Source organism: Coffea eugenioides, chromosome 6 (genome assembly GCF_003713205.1).
Source record: "Coffea eugenioides isolate CCC68of chromosome 6, Ceug_1.0, whole genome shotgun sequence".
NCBI lineage: Eukaryota > Viridiplantae > Streptophyta > Magnoliopsida > Gentianales > Rubiaceae > Coffea > Coffea eugenioides.
Genome location: NC_040040.1, coordinates 3,253,565 through 3,279,558, shown reverse-complemented (window position 1 = coordinate 3,279,558; position 25,994 = coordinate 3,253,565). Strand labels below are relative to the sequence as shown.

Here is a 25,994-nt window from a genome sequence, read left to right as displayed (position 1 = left end):
TCCCTTCTTTTTATTTTATAATAAAAAAAATTTCTAGTGGTTTCAACTTGGGCATCACTGAAGGGCATGTGAGAGCAGACCCGGACCAGGGAATTTACAAATAATGAATATGAAAATGAGATATTCTTTCGAAACCTTGATACATTATTGTTCAGTTTTAGAGATATTCCAACTTACAGCTTCGCTTGGAAAGGTAATACTTGAGAAAAAATTTTGTGACAATTTTCTTTTACGTTCTTCTACCCTTTTTATGTAGTAGCTTGTATCCAATTACAAAACATGCTATTATAAATAACTAAATTTCTTTCCCACACATTTTTAAAAAAAAAAAAAAACTTGCCTTGTACACATTTTATTGGAGTTTTTGAATAACGTATCATGTATTATTATTTTTTAAAAAATTATAAACCTTTAAGACGATTTATGATGTCCACGGCGTTATTTTTTCACTTGTATATCAGAAACATGGGTATGTTATGGTGATTTCATCCTATCCTTTTTTTGTGAAATCTAAGATAATCTACTGAAAAATGATATTCTATTCAAAACACTACTTTATGCTATGAAAACAAAGTAAAGATGACATATTTTTACTTTCATATTTGTATCTATCATATAGACATGTCGTAATTTTTAATCTTTTTTTTGTAATTAAAATCTAATCTAATTAACCGATGGAATAGGCCATCCGGCATTCATGGACGAAAATAGGTTCTCTAGCATTCATGGACAAAATGTATGAATATAGGTGTCAATCATAATTCAATTATGTCAACTCATTCAAACACACTCACTAATAAGTAGATTTAGGTGTGCAACAAATTTTGAATGGGTTTACCCGGATGATTTAATTAAATATATTTAATTAGTGGATAATGGGTCAATTTGTATTATTCCTTTATATTCATTTAAAAATAATTACACATTCAAATTCAATTTTTTGTGGTTGTTAAGCTAATAAACTTGAATTTCTTAATGTCATTATTTCTTGTCAAATAACATAAAAAGAAAAGTAAATAGAAATTTAAGTGGGTCATAATCATATCTATTTATTTCCTAAAAATGCTTTTTAACAAAAGAATCTCAACCTAAAACGAGACCAATATATTATTTTCAAAGCTTCAAACTCAAAATACTTGCTCCTTAAGATGATATGAATTGGTTATCTTACACATTATATGATTAAAACTTATGTCATTTTTTTTTAGTGTAAATGAAAAGTCTTGAATTTAGAACCTCTTCCTCTCCCTAGATGCAAAGTTTTAGAATTTCTTAGTGTTATGCTTGGATCTTTTTTGATAACTTCAAACTTACGGATACCTAAGCTTAATGCACTAACAAACTAGTCCAATTAAAACAGATGAATATTTACTTACACAATTTGAGTTATATTAAAAACAGTGAATTCGTCTATGTTGAATAGCCCACAGTTTTTTTGTTCGAACATGGAAGCTGTAAACTACTTGTAAACTATGACTCGTTGAAGAAACATTATTGATTCCTTATAAATAATGATGTACTAGTGCTTAATACACTCCCAATGTGTATGCAATCAAAAAATACATGGTCATATATTTTAAATAAAAATTTTGTTACTGAAGCAATCCTTAATCTTTTAGATATTTTTCATAAAATAATTTTATATTGATAGTTACAATATTTAGGGATAGGTATGTTGAAAACATATACTTAAATAATTAAAAGTAAAAACAATCATGGGTAGTTAAAATAAAAATAATTTTTATAAGAGTAAAAAAGAAAATTTATAAAATAACAATAAATGTTAACCCCAAAATATAACATTACACGTGGTTGTTCAAAAAGATTATTCCAGGGAAAAACGGAATTTAGATCAACCGGCAAAAAGGCCCAAAAGAGCAATTTTCGGCGATAACCTCGAGGTGGAGCTCTGGACTAAAGTCTAAAACAAACAAATATGTGGGGAGCTCAAGTTTAGTCTGGCGTCGGACCGAGTTGGATTCTGTACGTCGCTGACGAACCCAAAACTTCAATTGAGGCCCAGGTACACTTTGTACAAACCCCAACTGAAGCGCCCAGGCCCAGTCGATGTTTCAGATTCTGTACCCGAAACCTTTTTTAATCGGTCCTGGTTGTCACCCATTTCCCATGGCCGCCAACACAAATTTAAAAAAAATATAAAAATATAAATCAATGATTGAATTGCGCAATGATGGAGTTCTGGAACAAATACTGCACGAAGATCAACCGAAGAAATACTACAAAGAGAGAGTTGCACTTGCACAAGAATCACTATGTACGAAAAACCGTACCCATGAGTAAATATTAACTGTGACTTGCAAGCACACTGTCATATTGAAATATACAACTGAATATTCACTACAACATATCAAATCAAAATCGTCTGAAATTTGAAAATTTTAAGATGGATAGATATATCAGGTAAAGCCTGAAGATCCGAATACTGAAATACGAATTGATGTGTTTGTTTATATATATACTAAAAGAAAAAAAAATACTCAGATTAGGATCCAAGACAATTCTCCGTCAAACTTGCATTTCTTACCCCTGCAGCAGTGCATCCTGAAGACACGGTTATGGGATTTGGAGACGTCAAAACGTCGCCCTACAAGCCATCCCTATCTCCACCTGAGGAAAAGTTGCATATTGATTGATTGTTAAGATTGTTTAGAAATTAGATATTTTGAATTCAAATTTCTCTTCTTTCTCTCCCCTTCCTAAAATCTCACATCTTCATTGTTGGGAAAAAAAAGTAAAGAAAGAAAGCTCAAAAGGGAAAAGAAAGAAAAGGCTAGTCTAGTAAAAGGTACTGTAAACAATGGAATCATATGCAAAATTAGGACCACGGGCAACCGTTCCTATCGGTTTTGTGCATATTGCACACCGCGTAACTTTATTTACACACAGCGTAATTTTATTTGCACAACGTGTAACTTTAGAACAAATTTTTGTAAACCCCACACACGTTGTTAAAAACGAGATACAAAAAGTGATCTGGACCGTATAATTTTTTTGAACAAAATCCTGACCGTCAACTGTTCAGGGACGGTCCTTCTGATGACCGTCCCTGCCCCGTCTCCGCAAAATTATGTCCAATTTGGTTCGCATCAATGCAGTCTATTCACAAAGAATGAAAGGAAAGAAAGAAACAACAAAGAATCTTATATTAGTCATTGCAGTAGCACTAGCAACAGCAGCAGCCGAACTGAAGGATAATGTACTTGTTAAGTAAGCGTTGAAGTGAACAATTGATCTTGACCATGATTAGGTGGACTGGTGGAGGTATACTTGTACATCCTCTTTTTTTTTTTTGGGTAAAGTACATCCTTTACTTTATTATTGTACATCGCCTTCTGTTCTGAAATTCCCAGCACAAAAACATTCTCATTCATCATCCCTGTCACCAGTATAATGGATCATTAATAATGGATCAGTAATGGATGATTATGATTAACCCAGGAAATCAGCAGGAAATTTCCCGCCCAAGTAGCAGAGGCAAAATGTAGGCGCCGCCTCATTTGAAAAACCACAAAGACGCGGTCTAACGTGGGCCACGAACACGTAACATGAACCTACCAATCCATGGGAAACAAGTCGGTGCCACCCCATTCTTAACTGTCACATACTCCAAGAACAGTAACTCCCCTCCCCTCCCCGCCGTCACCCCCACTTCCGAGTTTTGATTTGATAGAAGTTGTCTACTTCTCTAGCTCTACCCCTCGTTTTTCAGCTTAAAAAAAAAACCCTCGTCTTTCTTTTCTGAGATCCCAAGTCCCAACAAAGAATTCATCTAAGTACACCAGTCCATTTTCCTCTGCAACTCAACCACAGTTCTCTACTTTCTCCGCTCGATTTGCACAACCCCTTCTTTTTTTTTGGGGAAAAAGACTGAATACTACATCGGGTCCTTTTTGTTGTGAGCACGAACTTACTGAATATTGATACCGTCCGGCTACCAAAGAAGGTTAGGTGGGTGGGAATGGAGATGCAGCAGGAAGAGTGTACAACTCCAAAGAATCAAGAATGTCAAATACCCAAGGTCTTGGAGTGTCCGCCGGCTCCAAGGAAGAAAACGGATAGGAGAACCAAGCGAGAGCTCCCCAAGAACGGTTACTTCCAGCCTCCTGATCTCGACCAACTGTTTGCTATGGGGCCTGGAACTAGAAGAGGAGGTATTCTCCAAGTGTAAATTTACTAGTAGGCTTCCAAGTGTTTAGGAAGATTATAGGTACTTCAATGCTACAAGTAATTCTGCTTTTAGTAGTTTTTTTTTTAAAAAATTTTTACTAACAAGGGACAGGTGGGAATTAAGAACGAGAAGGATGCTGGGGGATTAAGACCCAAATTCTCTAATTGTGAGCCCTTAATTTCTGCTTTTAATAGATTGGGTTGGTCTAAAAATATTCTATAGTTGGAGACAAATCATTACGAAAAATTTCTCCCCTGTTTAATGGAGTGGCTAATCTTTTGTCCATGGAGAGGTCTTTAAATGTTTCCGAATTTGTGACACCTCCTTTTGAATTTTACAACGATCCATCTACGTATGGAATCATTGAGCTTTCGCTTAGTAGCCATTAAAAAACGATTAAATTCCTCCTTGGACCATAAAACGAGGATTTGAATTTCACCTACAGTTAAAAAATTTAAAAGAGATGCTAGAATAATCTCTTGCACAGCCTCCTTAAACTTTTTTAAAAGGAGGTGCTAGAATAATCTCTTACACAGCCTCTTTAAACTGCCTTTACGTAGGAACTCCGACCCTGCATGTCCCCAAGGTTAAAATGTTCTACGTCTGCGTAAAGAACTTTATGCATTATCGTGTTCAACATTGTACATTCCCAGTGAACTACTAATTAGCAAAGCCCCTGAATTAAGTTTGTTCTAAAACAAGCATCCTACACTTTGACATTTGCAAAATTTGATGCCCTTGAGCTTCGTACTAAGGAATCCCTTGCCATTGAACTCCCGAGTTGCTAACAAAAATGACAACCTTCTAGCGGGACTAGTTTGCACGTAGTCTACCAGATAGCTGTTCTATACCACTTCATATGCAATTTCAGCACTTCGAAGTTAATACACACCCAAAATTACTAATTAATAGATGTTTTAAGTAAAGTATCTCATATTCTCACCTGAAGCTTTTATGTCAGCAAATAAATGGGTACTTCAAAAAGAAGATACCGGTTGAATTTAAGTATTTGGGATGAAACTTCAGTAAATTGCTAAATTTGTTAAAGCAACCCTCCAAAAAGAAGACTTTGGCTACCATTTACTCCTGATTATTCAGTACAGGTCACTGTGAGTGAGTTGGTCTTTATTTGATTTCCTCTTCTCCATGCAAAAGCTTTTACGTCATGCAACACACTCCTACATGCTAAAAAACAGATACTAGTAAGTTGCGGGTTTGATCCAAAAAAAATAAAATAAAAATGAATGGACGTTATAAAACACAGTACAGTTAAGTAATCTGATCAACATTCAGCACAGTAAGAATAAATCGAAGTTGGAACCATCTTGGAGAATGTATAAGTGAATACCGAGACCAACCAATGAAAAGAAACCTTAAGAATGATTACAGCAATGAAATTGAGGATTAGAGAGAAGAATTCCTAGCCCTTATTGATGTGATGAATAAGATGAGAAAGCATGCATGCCCATGCTGAGTAACAAGTAAAATCAAACTGAATTGAAAACTGAATAGTTGACACAGGCCATGCCACCGATCATGTTGAAGAATAATAAATGCCTTAGGCTTAAGATCTTTGACCTTACCAAATTTTTGGTGATAGCTTTCAGAGCAAGAATTCTAGGAATGCTCGGGATGTGGATATTTGGGCTTGGTCATGTGTTGTGTTGGATTTAGGTTGCTTGTTGCGCATTTTAGATGCTTCATTTGATGGCGCAATGTCTCAAAACACACACTCACACACACGTTTGTGTGTGGTTCCTTGAGCTTACCTAACATGGACGAGAGGAGGCACGTACCTTTTAATTGGTGACCCCTGATTTTGAGAAAGCTACATCCACGTCCACTACAAACTTAACAAAATTTCACGACAAATTTCTTGCAATCCAGTTTCAGTCCCCTTTCCAGCTGCACCGCTCTCTCTCACCAATAATCAAAGGTAGATCAACGGAGTACTGTTACTACTATTGCTTGCACCCTAAATCTCTATTCTGGGATCGAGTTACTCCTAAATTAGTTTATAAATTCAGTTTTGCATACTTCTTTGTCATATTTCTTGTCCCGACCAGAGGTGAGGGGTGTATATAGGCCGATTTTTATTTGGTAATTTTGAAACAGTATAATATATATATTGGAAATTCCACAGTTACTCGAGAAATTTGGATTAATCTAACTTTAGTATGCATTTCCAAACTACTCTACCAAATATTAGAGTTTCGATGTATTCTGATTTTGTTTATCTCCGAATCATGAACACCACATAATGGCGGCAGTTTGTACTTGCATAACGTGCAAGAAGATCAATAATGTTTGCATCTACGCTCATGGAGCCGTATTAGCTTAGCTGAGGGAATCAGTACTCGTATTGCCTTGTCTCAAAGCTGTCCAGGGGAATGATCATATTCATTGTGAAGATTTTTTTCCCCTGAAAGAATTGTGATGGTGTTTATGGATGTAAAAACAAAAAAAAAAAAAGAGTGATGGAGGTAAACCACACATATCGTAGTCATATAATTAATTATTTACAAGTGTGCTTGCTATTCACAGTGTTTGATTGACAGTTGGTTTAAATGAATGTCTTAGTCATGAAGTAACTACCTAAGGAAGGTGGCCCAACACCAACAGGGTTGCGTCTATTTATTCAGTACGATTGAACATTAGATGCGAAGTTAAACAGGGAGGAGATAAGAAGGATAGGTATGGTAAAAGTCTCATCCTACAACTACCGACCAGCGAATATAGCAGTAAGATGTACCGTCGTATCATCCCAGTTTAATGAAAACATTAATCATACAAACATCTTTATTGCAGGCCTTAAAATTCAAGTGACGGGCTTAAGTGATAAATACTTAATAAACTTTCTTGCCTTGGGAGCTAACAATGCACGTAATACTACTGCTACTTTCTTTTTCAGGGAACGGGAAGAGGAGGGGAGGGAGAGGAAAAGCAACACGGGGTGGATTTGGCATTCATATTAATTCTGTGGATTTGGTATCCATAAAGACAAATTTGTTTATCAAAAAAGAGCCGGTGGTAGCAGGGAGGTTGGAAACGATCCGATCATGATGGAACAGAGTCGCGCACCGTCCCTATCCAACAGGCCGATGCTATAATAGACTCGTATTCTCATCGTACCATGGCTTGTATTTCATTTTTGACAAGGAGAGTTCTGCTTCTGCGTGGGGGTTTTCTTTTTCTTTTCCTAAGAGTTTGTGTTGGCTAGACTTTATTCTGTTGCCTGCCTGATAATAATATATATTATTGTGTTCTGTTGACGAAGCTAAGTCAGATTCTTTTGCTGCCTTTTTTTTTTTTGTTTCTTGAAACCGGTAGGCCTAATGCATTCGTCTCTAGGACGTTCGCCTGGCGAAATGTGTCGAGTTCTTTTGGCGCTGCTCAAAAATGCTTATCAGCTTTAGCTTACGCCCTACAACAATAATATTAGTATTCTATAGTTGGGGAATAAAGTCTGATAATTAATGGCCACCTGACTCGACTCTTGTAGCATTCCTCTGCCTTTTAACTTATTGGTACGAGAATGTCAGGCATTCCTACATCAATCGTTTGACTTAAATTCCGGCCACATATTATTGGTAGATTAACAGACAGAACCCAAAGGCGTGGTAATATAGCTAGGAAAGTTATTAATAAGCGTACGTGGTTAGTTACGACTAGAATAAAAAGATACCCCGCAAAAAAAATCCTTCTGAGTTTATTGCACTGCACAGCAATATTTACGACGTTCATGCGGGCAGAATATCTAGAAGGCTAAACGCATTTACACCTGTCAGGTTGGTATCGAAATCACACCATGTTACCAGAAGTAGCCAGAGATTTTCAAAATTTTTGACTCTAAACCTTGGCATTTGGGTAATCACTCGTTTTCGAGGGAGCAGAGCCATTTAATTTGTGGAATTAACATGTAAATTTGAGAGCAAAATCGTCTTGGTTACAAGGACCAGCTGACAGCACCCGAGGGAGAAATCTATGTCTTATTGCCTTACTTTATCATCACTCGAAAATTCAGCATGACCAACTGTGAAGGAAAGCAGACAAGATGATGACCATCTCAACTGCAAAATAATTAACCCCATGAACTTTCCAAATTTATATGTATATTTTTTTAACCCCTCTTTTCCTGTTCTGAATCTCCAAGGTAATCTTACACTAACTCAAATCATGGCTCCTTATAAATAACCCTCCAGAGCACCTGTCTCTAACACACATGCACACTTCAATTCGGAGCTGAGCGGCTCAAAATCCATCTTCACTCCTGTAACTCTCCAGTTTCATCTGTTAAATGAGAGGAAGAATGGCATTCCACCATTTTTCTCCGCCGCATTACTTACCAATCCTATTCTTTGTTTGTTGTGTCGTATCCCTGTTGCCTAAGCCTGCACTGTGCGCGACGAGGCACTACACGTTCAATGTACGTCTTATGTAACGAAATTTAGCTGAAAGAACCTTCTAGCTTCACTGATTCTGAGTTGTGCAGTGTACGTCAAACCATAATTTTCTTGAATTTTGCTGGGGCTAATTATGTTTTCGTTCATGCATGGTACGTAGATTGTACAGCACAATGTGACCAGATTGTGCCACACCAAGAGCATTGTAAGCGTGAACGGGCAATTTCCAGGCCCTCGCCTGGTAGCAAGAGAAGGTGATCAACTCATCATCAAGGTGGTTAACCATGTAGCAAACAACATAACCATTCACTGGTATGGCAAAAGAACACCAACAAATTATTCATTAAAACTACGTATTAGCTAGTACGTTGATTAATCGTGCAGTAGTCATTTAAAAAGGGGAAATGCAACGTAACCAAAACATGTATGGTTTTTGTTGATTGATGTATAAGAAGGCATGGAGTCCGGCAACTCAGGACCGGTTGGGCTGATGGACCAGCGTATGTAACCCAATGCCCGATTCAAACTGGCCACACATACACCTACAACTTCACACTGACGGGGCACAGAGGCACTCTCTTCTGGCATGCTCACATTTCTTGGCTCAGGTCCACCGTGTACGGACCGCTTATCATCTTCCCCAGGCGCAATGAATCTTACCCCTTTGAAAAGCCATACAAGGAAGTTTCCATTTTGTTTGGTAATCAGCCACGGGCGCAATATAAACAACTAGTGTATAATTTGTTCATGCATGCAATTTGATTGTTAATTTCTCGGGAGTTTCTACTCTGATGCAAGACTCGACATGTTCTTTCTTGGTTCTCAGGAGAATGGTGGAATGCAGACACGGAAGCCGTAATCAGCCAGGCTCTTCAGACAGGGGGTGCCCCAAATGTTTCCGACGCCTACACCATCAATGGGCTTCCAGGACCCCTCTATAATTGTTCCCATAAAGGTATGATTTCTTTATGTTTATGATGACATTCCTACTTGCCAGCGTGATTGTCTTTTAAGGCGTTCTTAAAGGATATAGGGACAGCTTCTTCCGAGATATTCATCTCTATATAACTCTTTTGTTAAATGACCGATTGTGGCCTCCTAACATATAATAATTACGAGAACCAACTGTACTACATTACACCTTGTTATTATTGTACTACTGGTCTTCAAATAAAAAACTGGTGGTGTCCGCCTCTGAATGATCATAGCCTCTCATGGCCATGGGTATGGTAAGTGGTACCGGAATGCAGCTTTCATAATTGAAGCGCCATCCATGCGCAGCGCCGTTGTTGTGGCCGCCTCCAATTTGGAGGTCGCAACTTAGTTTGTAAAAGACTAGACCAAGTAAGCATTTGTTTGCTAGCAAGACTGCAAAAAGGTTCAAGGGTTTCGTTTCCCCTTTCTCTGGATGTCTCTTTTACACAACTAACGCTACTTGGCTTAAAACACTCCGACAAAGGTCATTCTAAACAAATAAAAAATCTACTTGTGGGCAATTTTTGTCGCTAACATTTATGACAAGAAGATGCCACCGCAATAACCCACGGTCCATGAAAGGAGAGGTACACTTCTTCTGTTCTTCATGTTTCACCGCTATTTCTTTAGCCTTTAGACTTTGATTTTTTTTTTTATTATTTTGAATGTATGTATGTGTAATAGTGTGGCCCTGTCGATTTTTTTTTTCTTTTTTGATAAAAAGCAAACATTGAATGTGAGTTGTTTCGGTAGAAGATTACTTAAAAAAAAAATTGGAATAACACTCTTAACACTATCTAATATATGTAAAATAAAAAAAAATGTCTGTAAAGATAAAAAAAATTGATTAGAAAAATGTATTTATAATATATTGCAAAAATTTTTGAATCATACTCCAACTCTAAAATGCATTTCATTTCTGGAGGTAATAATATATACACTGACAACGAATATACTTTCAGATTGAATACAAGACATGTTTAAAAAAATTTAAATTTCAAATTAAAATTAAAATTAGTTATCATACATGTAATTATACACTAATAGTATATATACTATCAGTGTATTGAAAAATTAATCCTTCATTTGTAACCCCTTATATTTAGTACAGCCATTGTACACCTGAAAGCACAATGACAACTGGATTGAGACAAAATCGAAGCTGAAGAACTTAGTTAAATCAAATCAAGTTTGAAAGCTTCCTTATGCCTGAATCAATACGGAAGACCGCCCTTCAAAATCTCATACGAGTCTAAAGAATCTTACTACTTGATGTTCAATTAATACCTTTCAACGTTATACTGGGGAGATTTTGCATTTTGCCTTCTCCCATACCTGTTTGCTTCCTTAAAAGACATATGACTTGTTTGAAATTAAAATCCATTTCTGGCATGTTTGCTTTCCAGATACATTCAAGTTGAAGGTGAAACCAGGCAAGACGTACATGCTACGCCTGATAAATGCAGCAATGAATGACGAACTATATTTTAGTATAGCCAACCATTCGGTCACTATTGTTGAAGCCGATGCTTTATATGTCAAACCGTTCAAGACTGATGTAGTTGTTATAACCCCAGGCCAGACCACCAATGTGCTTCTGAAAACCAAGCCAACCTCTCCAACTGCCACCTTCATCATGGCTGCCGCACCCTACTTTACAGGGCAAGGTACCATTGACAATTCCACTGTTGCCGGGATCCTTGAATACCAACACGACGCTTCCATTGCAAACAAAACAGTCGTAAACCCAACCCTGCCTGCAGTGAATGCCACCAGTTTTGTTGCAAACTTCACCAGGAAATTCCGTAGCTTAGCCACAGCCAAATTTCCAGCAAACGTTCCACAAACAGTTCAAAAGCGCTTTTACTTCACCATAGGACTCGGAGCAAGTCCTTGCCCTGCTAACACAACCTGCCAAGGACCAAATGGCACAAAATTTGCAGCTTCAGTAAACAATATTTCTTTTGCTCTCCCATCAACAGCTCTTCTGCAATCCTACTTTTTCGGTAAATCAAATGGTGTTTTCACCACTGATTTCCCAACTCAACCCACAAATCCATACAACTATACTGGAACACCGCCTAATAACACAATAGTTACCAATGCAACCCGGACTGTCGTGTTACAGTTTAATACAAGTGTCGAGGTAGTGTTGCAAGACACTAGCATTCTGGGGACAGAGAGCCATCCTCTTCACCTGCATGGTTTCAACTTCTTCGTCGTTGGGGAAGGGTTTGGAAACTACGATCCAAACAAGGACCCTGCCAACTTCAACCTGGTGGATCCAGTGGAAAGGAATACAGTGGGGGTTCCATCAGGTGGCTGGCTCGCCATTCGGTTCTTTGCAGACAATCCAGGTACCTAGCATGAAAAACAAGATGCAACTCTTAACAGAAATTTATTCAACATCAGACCAGATCAATGGATTTTCAAGTACTAAACAAAACACATTGACATGCGGTTATACTGATCTTTCTCTGTTGAGCTAACTAACTTGTCCTGATTGTTTACCTTGTCAAACAGGAGTATGGCTTATGCACTGCCACTTTGACGTGCACACAAGTTGGGGTTTGCGAATGGCATGGATTGTACTCAATGGGTTCCTCCCTAATGAAAAATTACCACCACCTCCTTCAGATCTTCCATCATGCTGATTGGGTCCCCTTAATTTACAATTTTCCTTGAGTGTTTTTGTTGTACTTTCTGCCCCATAAATTTGCTTCATTTGTTCAATTATGAGACAATGCCTTTCAACTGCATGTTATTTTCGTTAGCCAGCTACGAAAGCTGTGCAATAAACCAAGTCATAGGATACATTAGGGTTTAGAATCATTCCGTGTCATTTGTCAAGCTCCCTACTGCAAGGATCCGTTTTCATGCTGTAAATTAATTTGTGCTTCTGAAACAAGTATTGCTGAAGTCTGAAGCACGTCTCTACCAGGGGTGAACTGAGAACATTTCTATGTCATTTCATGTCTTCATCTTAAGGTTCTATTTCATTGGAGATGAACCATCTTCTCATGCAAAAAAGTTTGGAACTCTTATTAGTATTGTAGTTGAAGCTGTTCCAGAAATTCAATGGTTTATGAAATTCTGCATTAGAGCGACAATACTAACACTGATTTAAAGCTATGAGGCTGACTAAAAAATATTGTCAATGAATCAAAAGTTACCCTACTGCCAAATACTAAATGAACTTCTTATTGGATTACCTCATTGTTTTGTCAATCTCTGCAAGAAAGGAATTGCAAGTAAAAAAGTATTGAAATATTCTCATCTGTTCAAAGAACATCAACACCATTAATTAGCATGGGGGCCCGTGAAAAATAAAACATACGAGTCTGTTGGAAGACAATAAGTGTGATTGGCTTATCATGAAAAAAGATGCAAAAAGAAAAGGAAGAAAAAGATATAGAAAGTACCTGGCTCAGAAGAATATTCATCTCCGAAAAAGCTAAAATTGATAGTGAGAAAAACACAATTTTTTTAAGCTATATCTGCAATTCACAGCACATGCACCAGTAAGTAACTAAAACTTGCAATTCCACCATAAGTTGTCAACCCCAAATTTGTCTCCTCTGCATAAATTCAAATTCAACTAAGAAAAGGCCACTTGAATCTAAGAAAATCAATAAAGCATCAAATGAAGCACCATGTCAAAAACCAATCAAGTACAAGACTGGTCCAAAAAGCATGATAAATGACAAGAATTTGAAATTTATTCACAAGATTTAAGGAGGACAGAAAAACAAAAAGAGAACAGGCCAAAATGTTAGGCACATATAAAAGCCCTGCAGTCAAAAAAGTTTTCTGAAGAATTGAAGTGGAAAACTTTGTATGAAAAGATTTTTGTTTCATGCTATCATTCTGGCATAGCAAAATTACAAATACTCGAAACAAAGGATGACATGATCAACCAATCTAAGAAAAAGCTGAAATGCAAAAAAAATGGACAAAAGAAAGGATTAAAATGAGAAGCTTCATTCGTCTAGTTAGTAAATACATACAAACATCAATTATTAAATAATGTACATAAACTGCTCATGTTCAAAAGAACTGGATCACAGCATAAGCATGGAAAAGTACTGCTCGAACTCTTTATCAATGGTTAATTTCTTGGCGCCTTGTTGAGTATCTGCATTCAGATAATGTAAAAAATTTCACGTTAAGTGCATGCTGGTCTGTAATAAAGAAATGATTTAGGCAGAAAGGAACAAAATAAGACAGTTCAAGTTACATGATCACCAAAGACCTAGCATTCAATAATGTTGACAAAATAAAACATGAGAAGAATGGTCTTTCAGCTTAACATGGTTACCTTGGTTGAGAGTCCATCTTTCAGAAGAAAGAACATAATTATTTGGAGTCGCTCCATTAGAATAAAGCATTTCTTCAAGTTCCTTGTCTGTGTATCCTTCAAAACTAGCTCTGCATTCTAGACAGCTGCAATTGCTGTGACTTCCAAATTCCAGGAGGTGCTCCTCATAATTCAGGGATGACTTCAGGCCTATATCATGATAGAGAAAATCATGCTTTTTGCCAGCAGATGGCGATTCCAGAATATGGGAACTTGATTTCATTATGAAACTGCTCTTGGAAGAATTTTGGGCATGCTTAGAACAATTGCCTCCACAGGTAACAGAAGAATTTATAGGCTTGTCAGATGAATATTCTTTGAAATATCCATGACCAGCTCCTACTTCAGTTTCATTAGACACAGAAATGCTCGAGTCAGCATCGGCAGCAATACTGTTACTATCGTTGGCAGACTCTTGTTCTGACTCCTCAGCAGTTGACATTCCATTTAACTCCCCTTTATCTATTACATCTGAGTCACCATTAGCAGGAAAAGTATACTCTGAAGCAAAGCCTCGACTTAGCCATTTAAGCTTTGATGGAGGTGTGCCTAATTCTTCTGCTTGCAATTTCCGTTTCCTATCCATGAAAAGAATGCTGGTTTGAAACACCTCCTCAATCGGAACACTGGGAGAGTGAAAATTGTGAGGAAAACTGGATATGGAAGCTTGTAACGAGGGTTAAAAAAAAGGAGTCAATCTCTTCCCATTTAGATTTTGTAATGCTATTTGGTCAGCTCATGCAAGCATGAGAAGAGGAGCAATGTGATTTGGACGGCTCTGTTATCAAATTGTAGCTAGGTGAACGAGGAAGATCAGAATCATAAGCATGCGAGGAAGTCAGCATCAAAATTCAATAGTAGACATCTATAAGCATGGCAGAGTCTCCTTGTCAAATAAGTCAGCATTAGTTTGAATTATATGCTTGAGAACTAAGATAAATAAAGCATTGCATTTATAGCACCTCCTAGAGACCTTAAATGAATTAGCTATACCACCTCAAAAGATGGGGGAAGAAAAGCAAAAAAGAGGTTACACCTATGCATCATCATACTACAGACCTCAAGACCACTCAAATATGTAAGGCCACTTATGAATGCTACATAATAATCTTCAGCAACCAACCTGTGATTGAACCTTCTTCTTCATCTTCTTGATTTACATATTAAAAAAAAATTGCATCTGTTACCCCACTGGTTGGTTTTCAAGGAACAGCATGAATTTAAAATGGTTGCACAAGCTATTTTAAGGTCTAATATATTAGTCCTTTCTTCCGCTCAAGATTATGCAGCTAAATTAAAAAATTCACCTGTCAATGCCTATTGTAAATTCAAATGCAACATTGTTCATCATTCTTCTAGATCAATCTAGAAAATTTTCAACCCATTTCCATTTAAGATAATGCAACAAGACCAGTAAAATTCTGAATTTATCATTAAACAAGTACGGAAACTCAGGAAATATCTTATAAAAGGAATCGTATTCGTTTTTGACAGACAGTAAACTTCCCCAACATTTAAGAAAAGCCTCGAAATCTCATTCCAAAGACGCGGAGGTTGCGGACATGTGTAAAGCACAATGTTGGGGTAAAGGAGCAATTTCAATAGGAAAGCTGATACGGAAAATGGCACTGATATGAATTCACGTTGATATGCTTTAAGATGAGTTGAAGTTGACGATTTCCATATAACGTGAGAATAGTGAAGGTTTAATTAATTGAAGTTGATGATTTCCATTCTGGTGCCATATGGTAAGACACATATCGGCTAGTATAACTTATTTGTCACCAAAATGGAAATCGTCAACGCCAATTAATTGGTAATATCCGGCCGTCGGGATTAAACCTTCACTCTTCCTTTCACTCACAGCATTCACATCATTAAACAATTGATCGATTAACTTCAGTCCAACAAAAATTCATATCTCCAAACCCCAGACCCAACCCAGCAGAAGCATGATAAATTCTCGATCCCAACAACAAATTTTCAACGAATCCGACCAAGAAACAGTTCACCAAGACACAGCTCAACTTGCAAGATTTAGGACTACTATTAAATAGCTCCCTCAACTTTGTGCTTATAGTGCTGAACAAGCTCAAGGCTTTTATCCAAAGGAGCTTCCTTTGTACAATTTTTTTTTTTTTTTTTTAGGTACATGCTTGCACCAAGATATGTTCGGGGGAAGAGAAAGAGAGGAATCACAAAGCACTGATTAAACAAAGGCAATAAACACAGTAGGAAAGAAAAGGGTACAACAATTAAAGAAACCACAAATGGAAATCAAACCTGTTGGTTTCCGTTGTGCAGATGACATTCTCCTCCATTAGAACTCCGAAATCGGAGTTCAAAAGAAACAAAGCGAAATTTATGACAGTGCATAAAGGAAAGTGAAGAGTTCAATGATAGTGATGAATCCGTGAACAGCACCACTGCAAAAGTTAGACAATTTCTGTTCGGGCCATCTGACATGGGCATCCAATCATGCATCAGATTACATTATTGTTTTATAATAATAATTATTTTAATGTTGTGTATCCATTGGCCACCAATCAGATTAATGTAGAGATTCATAGGCAAAACACAAGTACGGGACCACGTCCGTGGGCCTGCCTTGCCCCTATTGCCAGAGCAGATTTACCTCCTGCCAGAGCAACTTCTTTTTAAAAGGCAAGACAACCCCCAGCGCCCGAAAAAAAATCACAATATACATAAAGCAAGCAAAAATGGTGTTAAAAATATTAGATAAATCTTCCATCGTCTGTTGGCAAATGTGTTTTCTTGAAGAAACTCCGCCCAAAACTGGATTAGATTAAAGTCTTTTTTGGATTAAATTACAGCTGAGCCACAAAAGTTGGATCAATATTACTAATCTACAACTAATTCATGAACACTAATAAATAGTCAGACTAGATTCAAAACTATAAAAAAAAAAACGCTTCAATATCTCTAATTTCTAATATTTTAATTTTAAACTTTATTTATTTCACCAATAGATAAAATATTATTATAATAGATGAATCGGTCCATCTAAGCAAAATTTGTAGAATGGTTGGCAGAGTTATCATGCTATACTGGCTGGGGGAGAGAAAGGTCAAATTACAAGTAGTGTCACGCAAGGGCATTCACTCCCATGAAGTCCCATCCGACTTTTTGTAGAAAAAAGAAAAGAAACAATTATCCATCCAACCGCTCACTCTGCCTAGTGTTACTGTTAGTTCCCTCGCCATCCCTTCACTCCGTCCGCGCTGATACGACAGTGAATTAATTAATAGCTGTTTGACAAGAAATTATTACCTCCTTTCTTTTTCCTTCTCTTAATTAACCTTTTTGAATTTTAATTTTGGGATAATATCAGAAACCTACACTGAGTTTCTCTTAATATCACTTGACGCCCCTAAGGTTTTAAAAATATCAATTACCTCCCTTACTTTTGTTATTTGTGCAACAAAATTTTTAAAAACCCTAAAGCACCCTTTCACTTGTTAAATAAAAATATTCCTGAACTACTTTATTCATTTCAAGGAAACCATCGCCTTAAAAACAATGTCTTATAGTATTACCACATCACAATGCTATACCACAAAAGAATATGAATTTGAAAAATAAAAAAGATATTTAAAAAGAAACACACTTGTATCAATTTAATTAATTCTATATGCTCAAAACTGATTTCTTATGAATTTATATTTTTTTTCAACATCTTCTCAACCCTTACTCAAACCATTAAATTATGCCAATTATTATAAAAATCAACTCAAAATAAACAAATAAATCATACCCCACTTTATCACAGTTACAAAAAGTAAAAGATAAATAAAATTTAATTTATTATAATTTACAAATAAAATATTGCATAATCATCCAAAAAGTACGAGTGGGAAAGAATGATGGAGAAAAGAAAAAGGAAGAAAGTGACTCTCATTTTTTTAAAAATTTTTGAGCCCCATTTATTTGATATGTTGTAAATTATGTGTCAAGTCTTTTTACAATTACTAGATCATATGGCATCAGTATCGGTTTACACACCCGGCTCAAGATATTATGAATTTTTGAATCAAAAGGCCAAGGAATCCGATTTTGCCATTAACGCAGCATAGAATGACACAGCACCCCATCCCGGCATCCTAGCTCTGAGTCTCTGACAAAGGCCAGTTCTGACCACCGTTCCGGAAGGTTCACGGTCATATTAGGCCAAAAATATTTATGGGACTCAAATCACTCCTTGTAACTCGATTTTTACGTCATGTGAGATCCATAAAAATGTTGTTCTAGTGTTACTCGCTGTTATTCTATTATTACACCTTGTACAGATGATGTTATACCGTGTGCAAATGGTGTTACACCTTCCGGAACGACAACCGTTCCAGCCCCGGATCCAGTTTTAATAATGCATTCATCAATCACATTTCAGATGCTCATCAAACAAAGGAAAATGGAAGCCCCATATCAAACTCTCCCATTTCAGAGCCGGGACCTAAATTTTGCAACAAATTCAATCAAAACATCAATTAAATCAATTATGATTCATACACTTCCTGAGAGTCACAACATTACAACATCTTTAAGTTACAATTTTTGGCCTATCTCTTCTACTTGAAGTTGCTGTGCTGTTAGCCTGGAACTGTCATTTGTACATGATTGTATGAGGACTGTACTTTTGAAAAAAAAAGGGTCATAAGAAGGAGGGCCTATTTTACATCTGACTGCTTCAGAAATCAGTCAACTTTGACTACTTCCGCAACAACGTGGAGTTTGAGGAGCTACACAAGACAAACTCTTTTTTAATGGTTGTATTCCCAAAAAGAAAGCTCGCGGACACCAGAATTTGAATATCATCAACGAATGATATAGGACCTGCTGCCTTTCCTCCAATACTACCAGCAGTACAAAATCATTGTAACTCCAAGCTCTACATACGTCTAAAATGATGTCCCTGCTAACTTATCAACTCCCGTGCGGAAACGAAGGCCAGAACCGATCTGCTCTGAGGTGGGACATACCCAGCAAAAGATATTTGGACCTAAAACCTGCAAGTCAAGTAAATCACGTATAAATGCCTAGAAAGCTAAGACCATATCTCGGAGAGCATGTTGTACCATGATATCTACAGTATTAGTTAGTAAAGTTCTATGCACAAAAAGCCTGATCTGATCAGCCAAATGAATTGCCTACTCTAGGCTCTCTTATTTGCTACTAAGAACAAGAGTAGAGAGAAACGACTCACTGATATCATATTCTCATAAGCACCAAGATCATATGGATGTGAATACAGATAACCTCCTTTTTCAGCAAGCCACATAGCTCTCACACCTTCATGGTACTGTACGGTAAAAGAGGTAGGAAGTGGTCATCAGACTTGATCAGATGCCAGATAGATGAAAAAAATTACGATCACCACCATTTGCAAACCTCTATTGTGGTCTTGTTTTGCAGAATAAGATAAACATGCCAAAACATAAAGATGGTCAGCGCAAGAGTCAATGGCACCAGCAGGAGCCCTGAAATGACCTGAAGGCTAAACTGTTCAAGTTGAATGCAAGGATATGCAAAATTATAACTTGTTGAAATATAGATACAGGAAGAAGTTACATATGCAGCTCTAAAAAAGCCTTCATTTTGCTCTTCATCTGTCATATCAACAGTTAGGCTACCGCAAAGCAAAACCTGAAATAATAAAGAGCAAATAAAGAGATTCAGAAGACTTGGTGAAGAAAAAAGGAGGAGAGGGTAAGAAGAACAAAATCCGCATTCAAATTAAGGCATGTTCGACCACAGGCCACAATAATTAAATGTCAACTAATAGGTAAATAAAATGAAGCACGTGCACAGAATAGAAAAATAAGAATCTTTTACTGAACTGAAAGAGATATATTGACATACCAGGGAGTATATGCATGAAACAACGGCGTAAACGATGAAGATGAAAAAAGTCTTATAGTTCGCATGGCCGACACAATTATTCAACCACACGCAATGGTGATCCTTAAATTCAAGAGGTAGCACTTTAAGGCAATATCCAGGACATTCAAGAAAAGGCATAAAGAGTAAATAGACCAGGCATACCATTCGCAACACACATCGGTTACATACACGGCAATGATGTGCACGTGGAGGTTTATGGAGGGCACACTTCTGGCAGTATCTCAAATCCCCACCCTGGCAGAAGAGTTAGTGGAAATCGTCAGGTTGATGAAATTCAAGTCAAGCTTGTAACTTTATGCTCCAAGTCCAACTTATTGATTAGTAATAAACTCATTGCATGTTAGGCATATATCTTAGTTCATATTGTGGTTGTGTTGACATTTTCCTCAATCCTAATTTCATACCTGCCAGTGGATATAATACCAAAACGATCTGCAATAAATAACAGAAAACAGGATTCATATGATCTATCGTACTTCAATGTCAAAAGAGAAAGTCCCAATGGTGATACTGGAGTATGCGAAAGAGAGAAAGCCATGCGACATCAATATGTACCTCCTCCACAACCTTGTAAGCATTATGAAATTAGCAAACAAGAGGTGCTGTATGGTGAGATCACAACCTCACCACAGATAACCCAAGGTTAGAAAAGCAGAAATCAAGCATACTTGGAGTCAATAATGAATAACAGAAACCAAAAAAGTGAACTGACCACAAGAGCCAGATGAAAAACGACACTATGGCCACCAGATAATCAATAATTTCAGTTTAACATTTATGTAATTCAAAGTAGCTCAAACGAACATAACATTCCCAAAAGTCCGGACTTTCTCAAACAAAACAGATGCTGAGGCCCCAGGATCTAGAGGTCCTGGGTCAAATCCCCCTTCCCCTATCCTGCTTCCTAAATTCCAACCCTCCCCTGCTAGGGGAAGAAAAAAGGAAAAAAAAAAAAGAAGAAGAAGAAGAAGACAGAACATAAAATTCCTCTATTTACACGGCTGTGCTGCTGCCAGTCCACAAACAATGATCAGCTCAATAGTCCAAAACCAATCCTTGTAAGGAAGCCCTTAACCACCAAACCTAGTTCGTACCCCACAATCCTCAATGCTGATCCAATATGGAAAAACCCCAACAGTTTGAGAAAATATCACATTAGTAATGTCCCATAATTTTTTCAACATTTATAACACAGAAAAGAAGATTTAGATTAAGAAAAACAAAAGCACAGACACTGGCATAGACTACAAGAAAATGCCAGGCAACAAAGCAACAAAAATAGAGATTATTTTAATTTACGGCCATATTGCTGCAAATTTTAACTGACATTCAATTAAAGGAAAAAAAGGGAAACCGAATTATCACATCAATCATCAAAGACAGAGTCTTTTTTTTTTCCAAGTTAATTTTACCCAAGTCTTTGCACTGGAATATAAACAATAAAAAAACTGAGATATTACACAAACATATACTACTGGGTATGTAGAGGAAAGTTTGGTGACCTTGCGCTTGATCTCATGCATAGGGGTATCGGCGTCCTCAACGTCCGGTACATAGGAGGCGGGAATCCGACCTGGGTCGGTGAAGATCGCTAGAGCATACGTGTAGACACACATGAGGGCTAAGCAGGTGAAAACGGCCGCGTTTAATAATCCGGGAGAAGACCCGAGTCCGAACCACTGATCTATGAAGATGAAGACCGTGGAGAAGTAGATGTAAACAATGGCAGCTACTATGACGCAGACGTGAAATGAGAACCTGCAGCCGCGCTTCATTCTCTCCCCTCCTCAGCTGTTGCTCAACTTTGGAAAGGTGGATTAAGGAGGATGGACTGCTCGAGACACCGGCGTAATGAGACTTACGACGGTGTCTCCGGTGCCGGTGCGAACCAGCTGGGTTTTATTTCTTGAATTGAAATGTACGTTTACCGCATTTTGTTAGCCTTTGCATTAAGTCATTAACCACTAATTCGAATAGGAAAGGGTAAATGGTTAAGCGGTGGGCCGGTTGGGGTGATCTAGATGACGCGGTGGGCTGGGGTGGGGCCGGTGGAGAACGGAAATTGGGTCTGGAATTTTCGTATTGCCCCTCGCTCTATTTGGCCCTTGCACTCGTAGGAAGCATCAACTATTCTTTTGCCGACAAGTTGAAAAAAAAAATTGAGGACTCCAAAAGGGCTCTGACACCGACGACTCAAGTTTTAATTTTTAAAAAATAAATCTAAAATTGGTAAACATTACCCCGTAGTAGGGACAAATACTAGTCGAATCGAATTCAAGTAGTATTATACTCGAGTTTAACTCAAACATTGTTGACACCTTACTTGACTCGAACTCAAGTTCGGGAATAGATGATTGAACTCGATTCATTGAAATGATAAAAAAACTCAAACTCAACTTGATATGGCTCGAGTGAAGATCAAGGCATATTGAGTTTAAGTACTTGATGCTGTTTTCAAGCAAAAAAGTTTGATCATATTCCATTTTTGAATCTTCAAATTCAAAACCTGGAGAATGAAATTGAACTGTATCTACTTCAAATTCTATTACCTTTTTGTCATTAAAGAATTTTATTAAGTATACAAACCAACTTGTAAATTAGTTGAAAGCATAAACCCTTAGTGGTAATTTCGTATTTTAAAATATATAGGGATCAAAAATCTCCCCTAAGATTTCTTTTAATATCACCTGGCACCTCTAAGATTTTGAAAATATCACTTACCTCCCTTACTTTTGTTATTTGTGTGAAATCTTAAACTACCATTTCACTTGTTAAATATTTCTAAACCACTTTATTCACTTCAAGAACATTATCATCTAAAAAATAATCTCTTGTAGTACCACCACATCATAATGCTATACCCCATAAAAATATAAATTTAAAAAATAAAAAAGATATTTGAAAAGAAATACACTTGCACAAATTTAATTCTATATGCTCAAAATCAATTTCTTATAAACTTTATATTTATTTTCAACATCTTCTCAACTCTTACCCAAACCATTCAATTGTATCAACCATTCTAAAAATTAACTCAAAATAAGCAAATAAATCATACCCCACTTTATCACAATCACAAAAAATAAAAGATAAACAAAATTCAATATATTATAATTTACAAATAAAATATTGCATAGTCATCCAAAAAAAAAAGAGTAAGAACAATGATGGAAAAAAGGGAAATAAAAGAAAGTGACTTTCGTTTCTTTTTTTTTATTTTTATTTTTGAACTTTATTTATTTGATATGTGAATTATGTGTCAAGTGAGGGTTAATGTGATCTCTTTACAAGAGGAGGTAGGTGATATTTCAAAAGCTTTAGGGGTGTCAAGGAGAAAGCTCAAGGAAGATTTCCGATATTATCTCAAATATATATTATTTAAATTAAATAGTACTCGACAAATAGTTCGTCAAGCTCGAGTAGCATATATTTGGGCTCGAAACTCAACTTGCTTTCCAATAAAATAGCTAAGTTCCGACTTGAACTCAGTCAACCCGTGTTCGAGTTGAGTGGCTGCCTGAACTGCCAACGAGTAGGCTCGCAGTCAGCCCTACTTCCGTAGTTAATTGATACGTCCTGCATGTTGACAATTACTCTGGCAACATCCATTAAATCTATAAAAGGAAAAAGTGAAAGCAAACAGAAGAGGACATGATAAGTATTGACACTTTATAAGATAGGAAAATATTTAAAACGTTACATTTAATTAAATAAAGTTTTTCATCCTTCATTTTTAAAATAATAACCTTAAGTTTTTTAAAAAATTAAGTCGATAAAATTAGGTTCCAATTTAGATTTTTAATCACTTTTTTTAAATCTTAAATCCATCACGTGAACCATGCATATTCTTTTTTTTTTTTTTTGAGCAAAAAAGTTTGATCCTATTTCTAATTAAACAAAGGGTAAAATACACTAAACCCCCTTGTGGTTTGGGTTATTATCATAAAGCCTCCTCATTATTTGAAAACCCCCAAAGAACCCCCTCGTGGTTTGGACTAATTTGGGTAATGGACGGAAATCGTCCAATTTGACGGGAAGTGAATTACACACGCTTGACAAGCGAGTGTGATAACAATACATCAAGGGTAATGTGATAATTTTACATTTTCTTTTCTTTTCTTTTTCCTTGTTCTTTCCTTTTTCTTCTTTCTCCTGAACTGAACCATCTGGAGTAGAAAAACTGAAGCAAAATCAACACCAACCTTTGTTAATCCGGTGACACCCAGCAAAAGATTCCACCAACGGAATCCAGTATTTGCTTCAACCCTTCACCAACCGAAGCAACCCAACACCTCAACCTTCAAACTCCTCGAAGCCTAAAACCATCTGCTTTTCCCAGTTGTTATAACTTGCACCACCAATTTGTAATTACAAATTTCTACTAAAAGGGGGAAAAAAATTTCCCCGAACTCCTTCAGAATCATCATCATCTACCACCAAGAACAATGAAACTGGTTGGCCCGATACCTGCCCGGAGGCTGACGTGACCCAGACCCGTAAGCTCAACCGGACCCAGAGAAACTCGAGGACGAGACCACTCAGAAATGCGAAAATCATCATCATTATCATCATCATCAATATAAGGGTACCAATAGTACCGTGGGTTAGTTGTTAATTTGTGTCAAACGTCCACTTTAGAGCTGGCTGCTTGGTGAAATTGAGGTTATTGTTGTTGCCCCCGGAAGCGGAATAATCGAAATCTACGACAAGGGATTTCAACCAAGTAAACTTACGAAGAAATTGTGGCAGATAATCCAGCACCAGGTAGTGATTGAAGGCACAATAGGGTGGCGAAAATGTCCACATGACGGAGTCATAGGCTGCCGGCTGAAGAAACACCATAGGATAGGTGACAGCATGGACCAGTTTGCCGGGAAAAGCAGCCAGTCGGAGTGTGGGATCACGTTGGATGAGTGAGATCTGAACAGGGATTTTGAAAGAAACAGATTCGGATTTGTAAACAAGAGAAGATAATCTTTTGGAGACTAAAGGAACACCTGGAGAGGTATTTGGCTTCAAAAACTTTGTCAAGAATGACGGAAACTATTGCATCTGGTAATCACTTGAATGGATCAACAATTTCTTTTCCTCGATGTTCTTCTGCAGCAGCTGCTCCAAATTTTTGAAATTTTCAAATGAGCCACTTGATGTTTCTTTATTCTCAAATGAAGTGAGAAAGTTTCTAAAATCTTATGTAAATCTTGAACTAACTTTTAGTATAGGTTGAAACAAGGTTAATATAGAAATTTCATATTTTCCGTTAAATTGGACGATTTCCGTTCATTGCCCAAATTAATCCAAACCACGAGGGGGTTCTTTGGGGGTTTTCAAATAATGAGAAGGCTTTATGATAATAACCCAAATCACAAGGGGGTTTAGTGTATTTTACCCTTAAACAAATGACCCAATTGATATTCATTTTTTGTTCTAAAAAAGGTAGGATCCAGCCTAAACAATATTTATTTTTCTTATAAAAAGTGAAATCTGATCCAATCCATAATCATTTTTGTCACTAAAAAAGTGGTATCCAATTTTTTTTTTATACATAAAAAATGATTGCATATAAGACACGTGGTAATTATAGGTGAAAAAGTGGTCAGAAATTTAAGTTAAAATCAACTTTTATCAATTTGAATTTGTGAGAAATGTAAAATTAATATTTTAAAAGTGTTGGACGAAAAAATTCATTTAATGAAATATGAAAGATGTTTTGAACGATTTTTCCTTATGAGATTAGGTTCTTGCTTGTGCTTTAACCTTTTTATTTCTCAACAAATTATCGGCAGTAAAACAATATGTTACTGTAGCACCCTATTGTCTTCCACTTGATTTCTTTCTTGCCTTTTTCTCGTCCTCCCTTTGAAAGACTAATGTTTGCATGATAGTGCTATACTTTCTCCGGTTCCTTATCTATCTCTCTTTCTCTCTCACTCTAATTTAGAAGGAATCTTATCTATTTTTCCAATTTTTGACTCTCTGATATTTTGCCTTTTCCATTAGTTTACTTGATGTAGATGATTTTGGGTTAGCTTATATATTTTCAAATTGAACCATAGAGAAATTGGACAAAATACACTGAGCCCCTGTGAATTATTGGTTGTATGACGTTGCCCCCATGAAAATTAATTTTCTTATTCCAATTTGCCTCGTG

General features: G+C 36.8%; 3 protein-coding genes across 8 annotated transcripts; 1 reads left to right on the top strand and 2 right to left on the bottom strand.

The window, feature by feature from the left end:
- The first annotated feature begins 8,483 nt into the window (after positions 1–8,483).
- On the top strand, positions 8,484–12,399 carry LOC113775559 (laccase-17-like). The gene is made up of 6 exons (XM_027320493.1): positions 8,484–8,615; positions 8,753–8,904; positions 9,048–9,292; positions 9,419–9,547; positions 10,974–11,924; positions 12,091–12,399. Exons 1-6 carry the CDS (start codon positions 8,487–8,489, stop codon positions 12,219–12,221), a joined length of 1,737 nt encoding a protein of 578 aa, XP_027176294.1. The 5' UTR covers positions 8,484–8,486; the 3' UTR covers positions 12,222–12,399.
- On the bottom strand, positions 12,239–16,407 carry LOC113775560 (protein FAR-RED ELONGATED HYPOCOTYL 1). Of its 4 annotated transcripts, none has more exons than XR_003468897.1 (4): positions 16,208–16,407; positions 13,886–14,550; positions 13,575–13,702; positions 12,239–13,145 (listed from the first exon to the last, which is right to left on the bottom strand). XR_003468897.1 is itself a non-coding variant. In XM_027320494.1 (3 exons), exons 1-3 carry the CDS (start codon positions 16,243–16,245, stop codon positions 13,629–13,631), a joined length of 777 nt encoding a protein of 258 aa, XP_027176295.1. In that variant the 5' UTR covers positions 16,246–16,407; the 3' UTR covers positions 13,517–13,628. The 4 variants fall into 4 exon arrangements, 2 of the variants coding, with proteins under 2 accessions (XP_027176295.1, XP_027176296.1); XR_003468898.1 differs by having other exon boundaries at positions 12,502–13,064; XM_027320494.1 differs by lacking the exon at positions 12,239–13,145 and having other exon boundaries at positions 13,517–13,702.
- A 1,988-nt stretch (positions 16,408–18,395) lies between these two features.
- On the bottom strand, positions 18,396–21,794 carry LOC113776334 (probable protein S-acyltransferase 16). 3 transcript variants are annotated; one of them, XM_027321467.1, is made up of 7 exons: positions 21,346–21,792; positions 19,985–20,077; positions 19,802–19,903; positions 19,511–19,585; positions 19,331–19,429; positions 19,146–19,241; positions 18,398–18,948 (listed from the first exon to the last, which is right to left on the bottom strand). In XM_027321467.1, the coding sequence occupies exons 1-7, from the start codon at positions 21,616–21,618 to the stop codon at positions 18,841–18,843; spliced, it is 846 nt and encodes a 281-aa protein (XP_027177268.1). In that variant the 5' UTR covers positions 21,619–21,792; the 3' UTR covers positions 18,398–18,840. The 3 variants fall into 3 exon arrangements, with proteins under 3 accessions (XP_027177267.1, XP_027177270.1, XP_027177268.1); XM_027321466.1 differs by having other exon boundaries at positions 18,396–18,948; positions 19,802–20,077; positions 21,346–21,794; XM_027321469.1 differs by lacking the exon at positions 19,802–19,903 and having other exon boundaries at positions 18,397–18,948; positions 21,346–21,793.
- Between the last annotated feature and the right edge of the window lie 4,200 nt (positions 21,795–25,994).

Bases quoted from the DNA above. Each gene is read 5' to 3' on its own strand.
- LOC113775559 (XM_027320493.1), top strand. From the start codon at position 8,487: ATGAGAGGAAGAATGGCATTCCACCATTTTTCTCCGCCGCATTACTTA. The intron at 8,905-9,047 runs GTATGGCAAAAG...ATGTATAAGAAG, and splicing joins AACAACATAACCATTCACTG to GCATGGAGTCCGGCAACTCA. The intron at 11,925-12,090 runs GTACCTAGCATG...CTTGTCAAACAG, and splicing joins GTTCTTTGCAGACAATCCAG to GAGTATGGCTTATGCACTGC.
- LOC113775560 (XM_027320494.1), bottom strand. From the start codon at position 16,245: ATGGAGGAGAATGTCATCTGCACAACGGAAACCAACAG. The intron at 14,551-16,207 runs GTTTGATTTCCA...TCACTCTCCCAG, and splicing joins TGCACAACGGAAACCAACAG to TGTTCCGATTGAGGAGGTGT. The intron at 13,703-13,885 runs GTAACCATGTTA...ATCTGAATGCAG, and splicing joins AAGATGGACTCTCAACCAAG to ATACTCAACAAGGCGCCAAG.
- LOC113776334 (XM_027321466.1), bottom strand. From the start codon at position 21,618: ATGAAGCGCGGCTGCAGGTTCTCATTTCACGTCTGCGTCATAGTAGCT. The intron at 19,430-19,510 runs GTAACTTCTTCC...TTTAGCCTTCAG, and splicing joins GCTTTTTTAGAGCTGCATAT to GTCATTTCAGGGCTCCTGCT. The intron at 19,242-19,330 runs GTTTGCAAATGG...TTTACCGTACAG, and splicing joins AAAACAAGACCACAATAGAG to TACCATGAAGGTGTGAGAGC.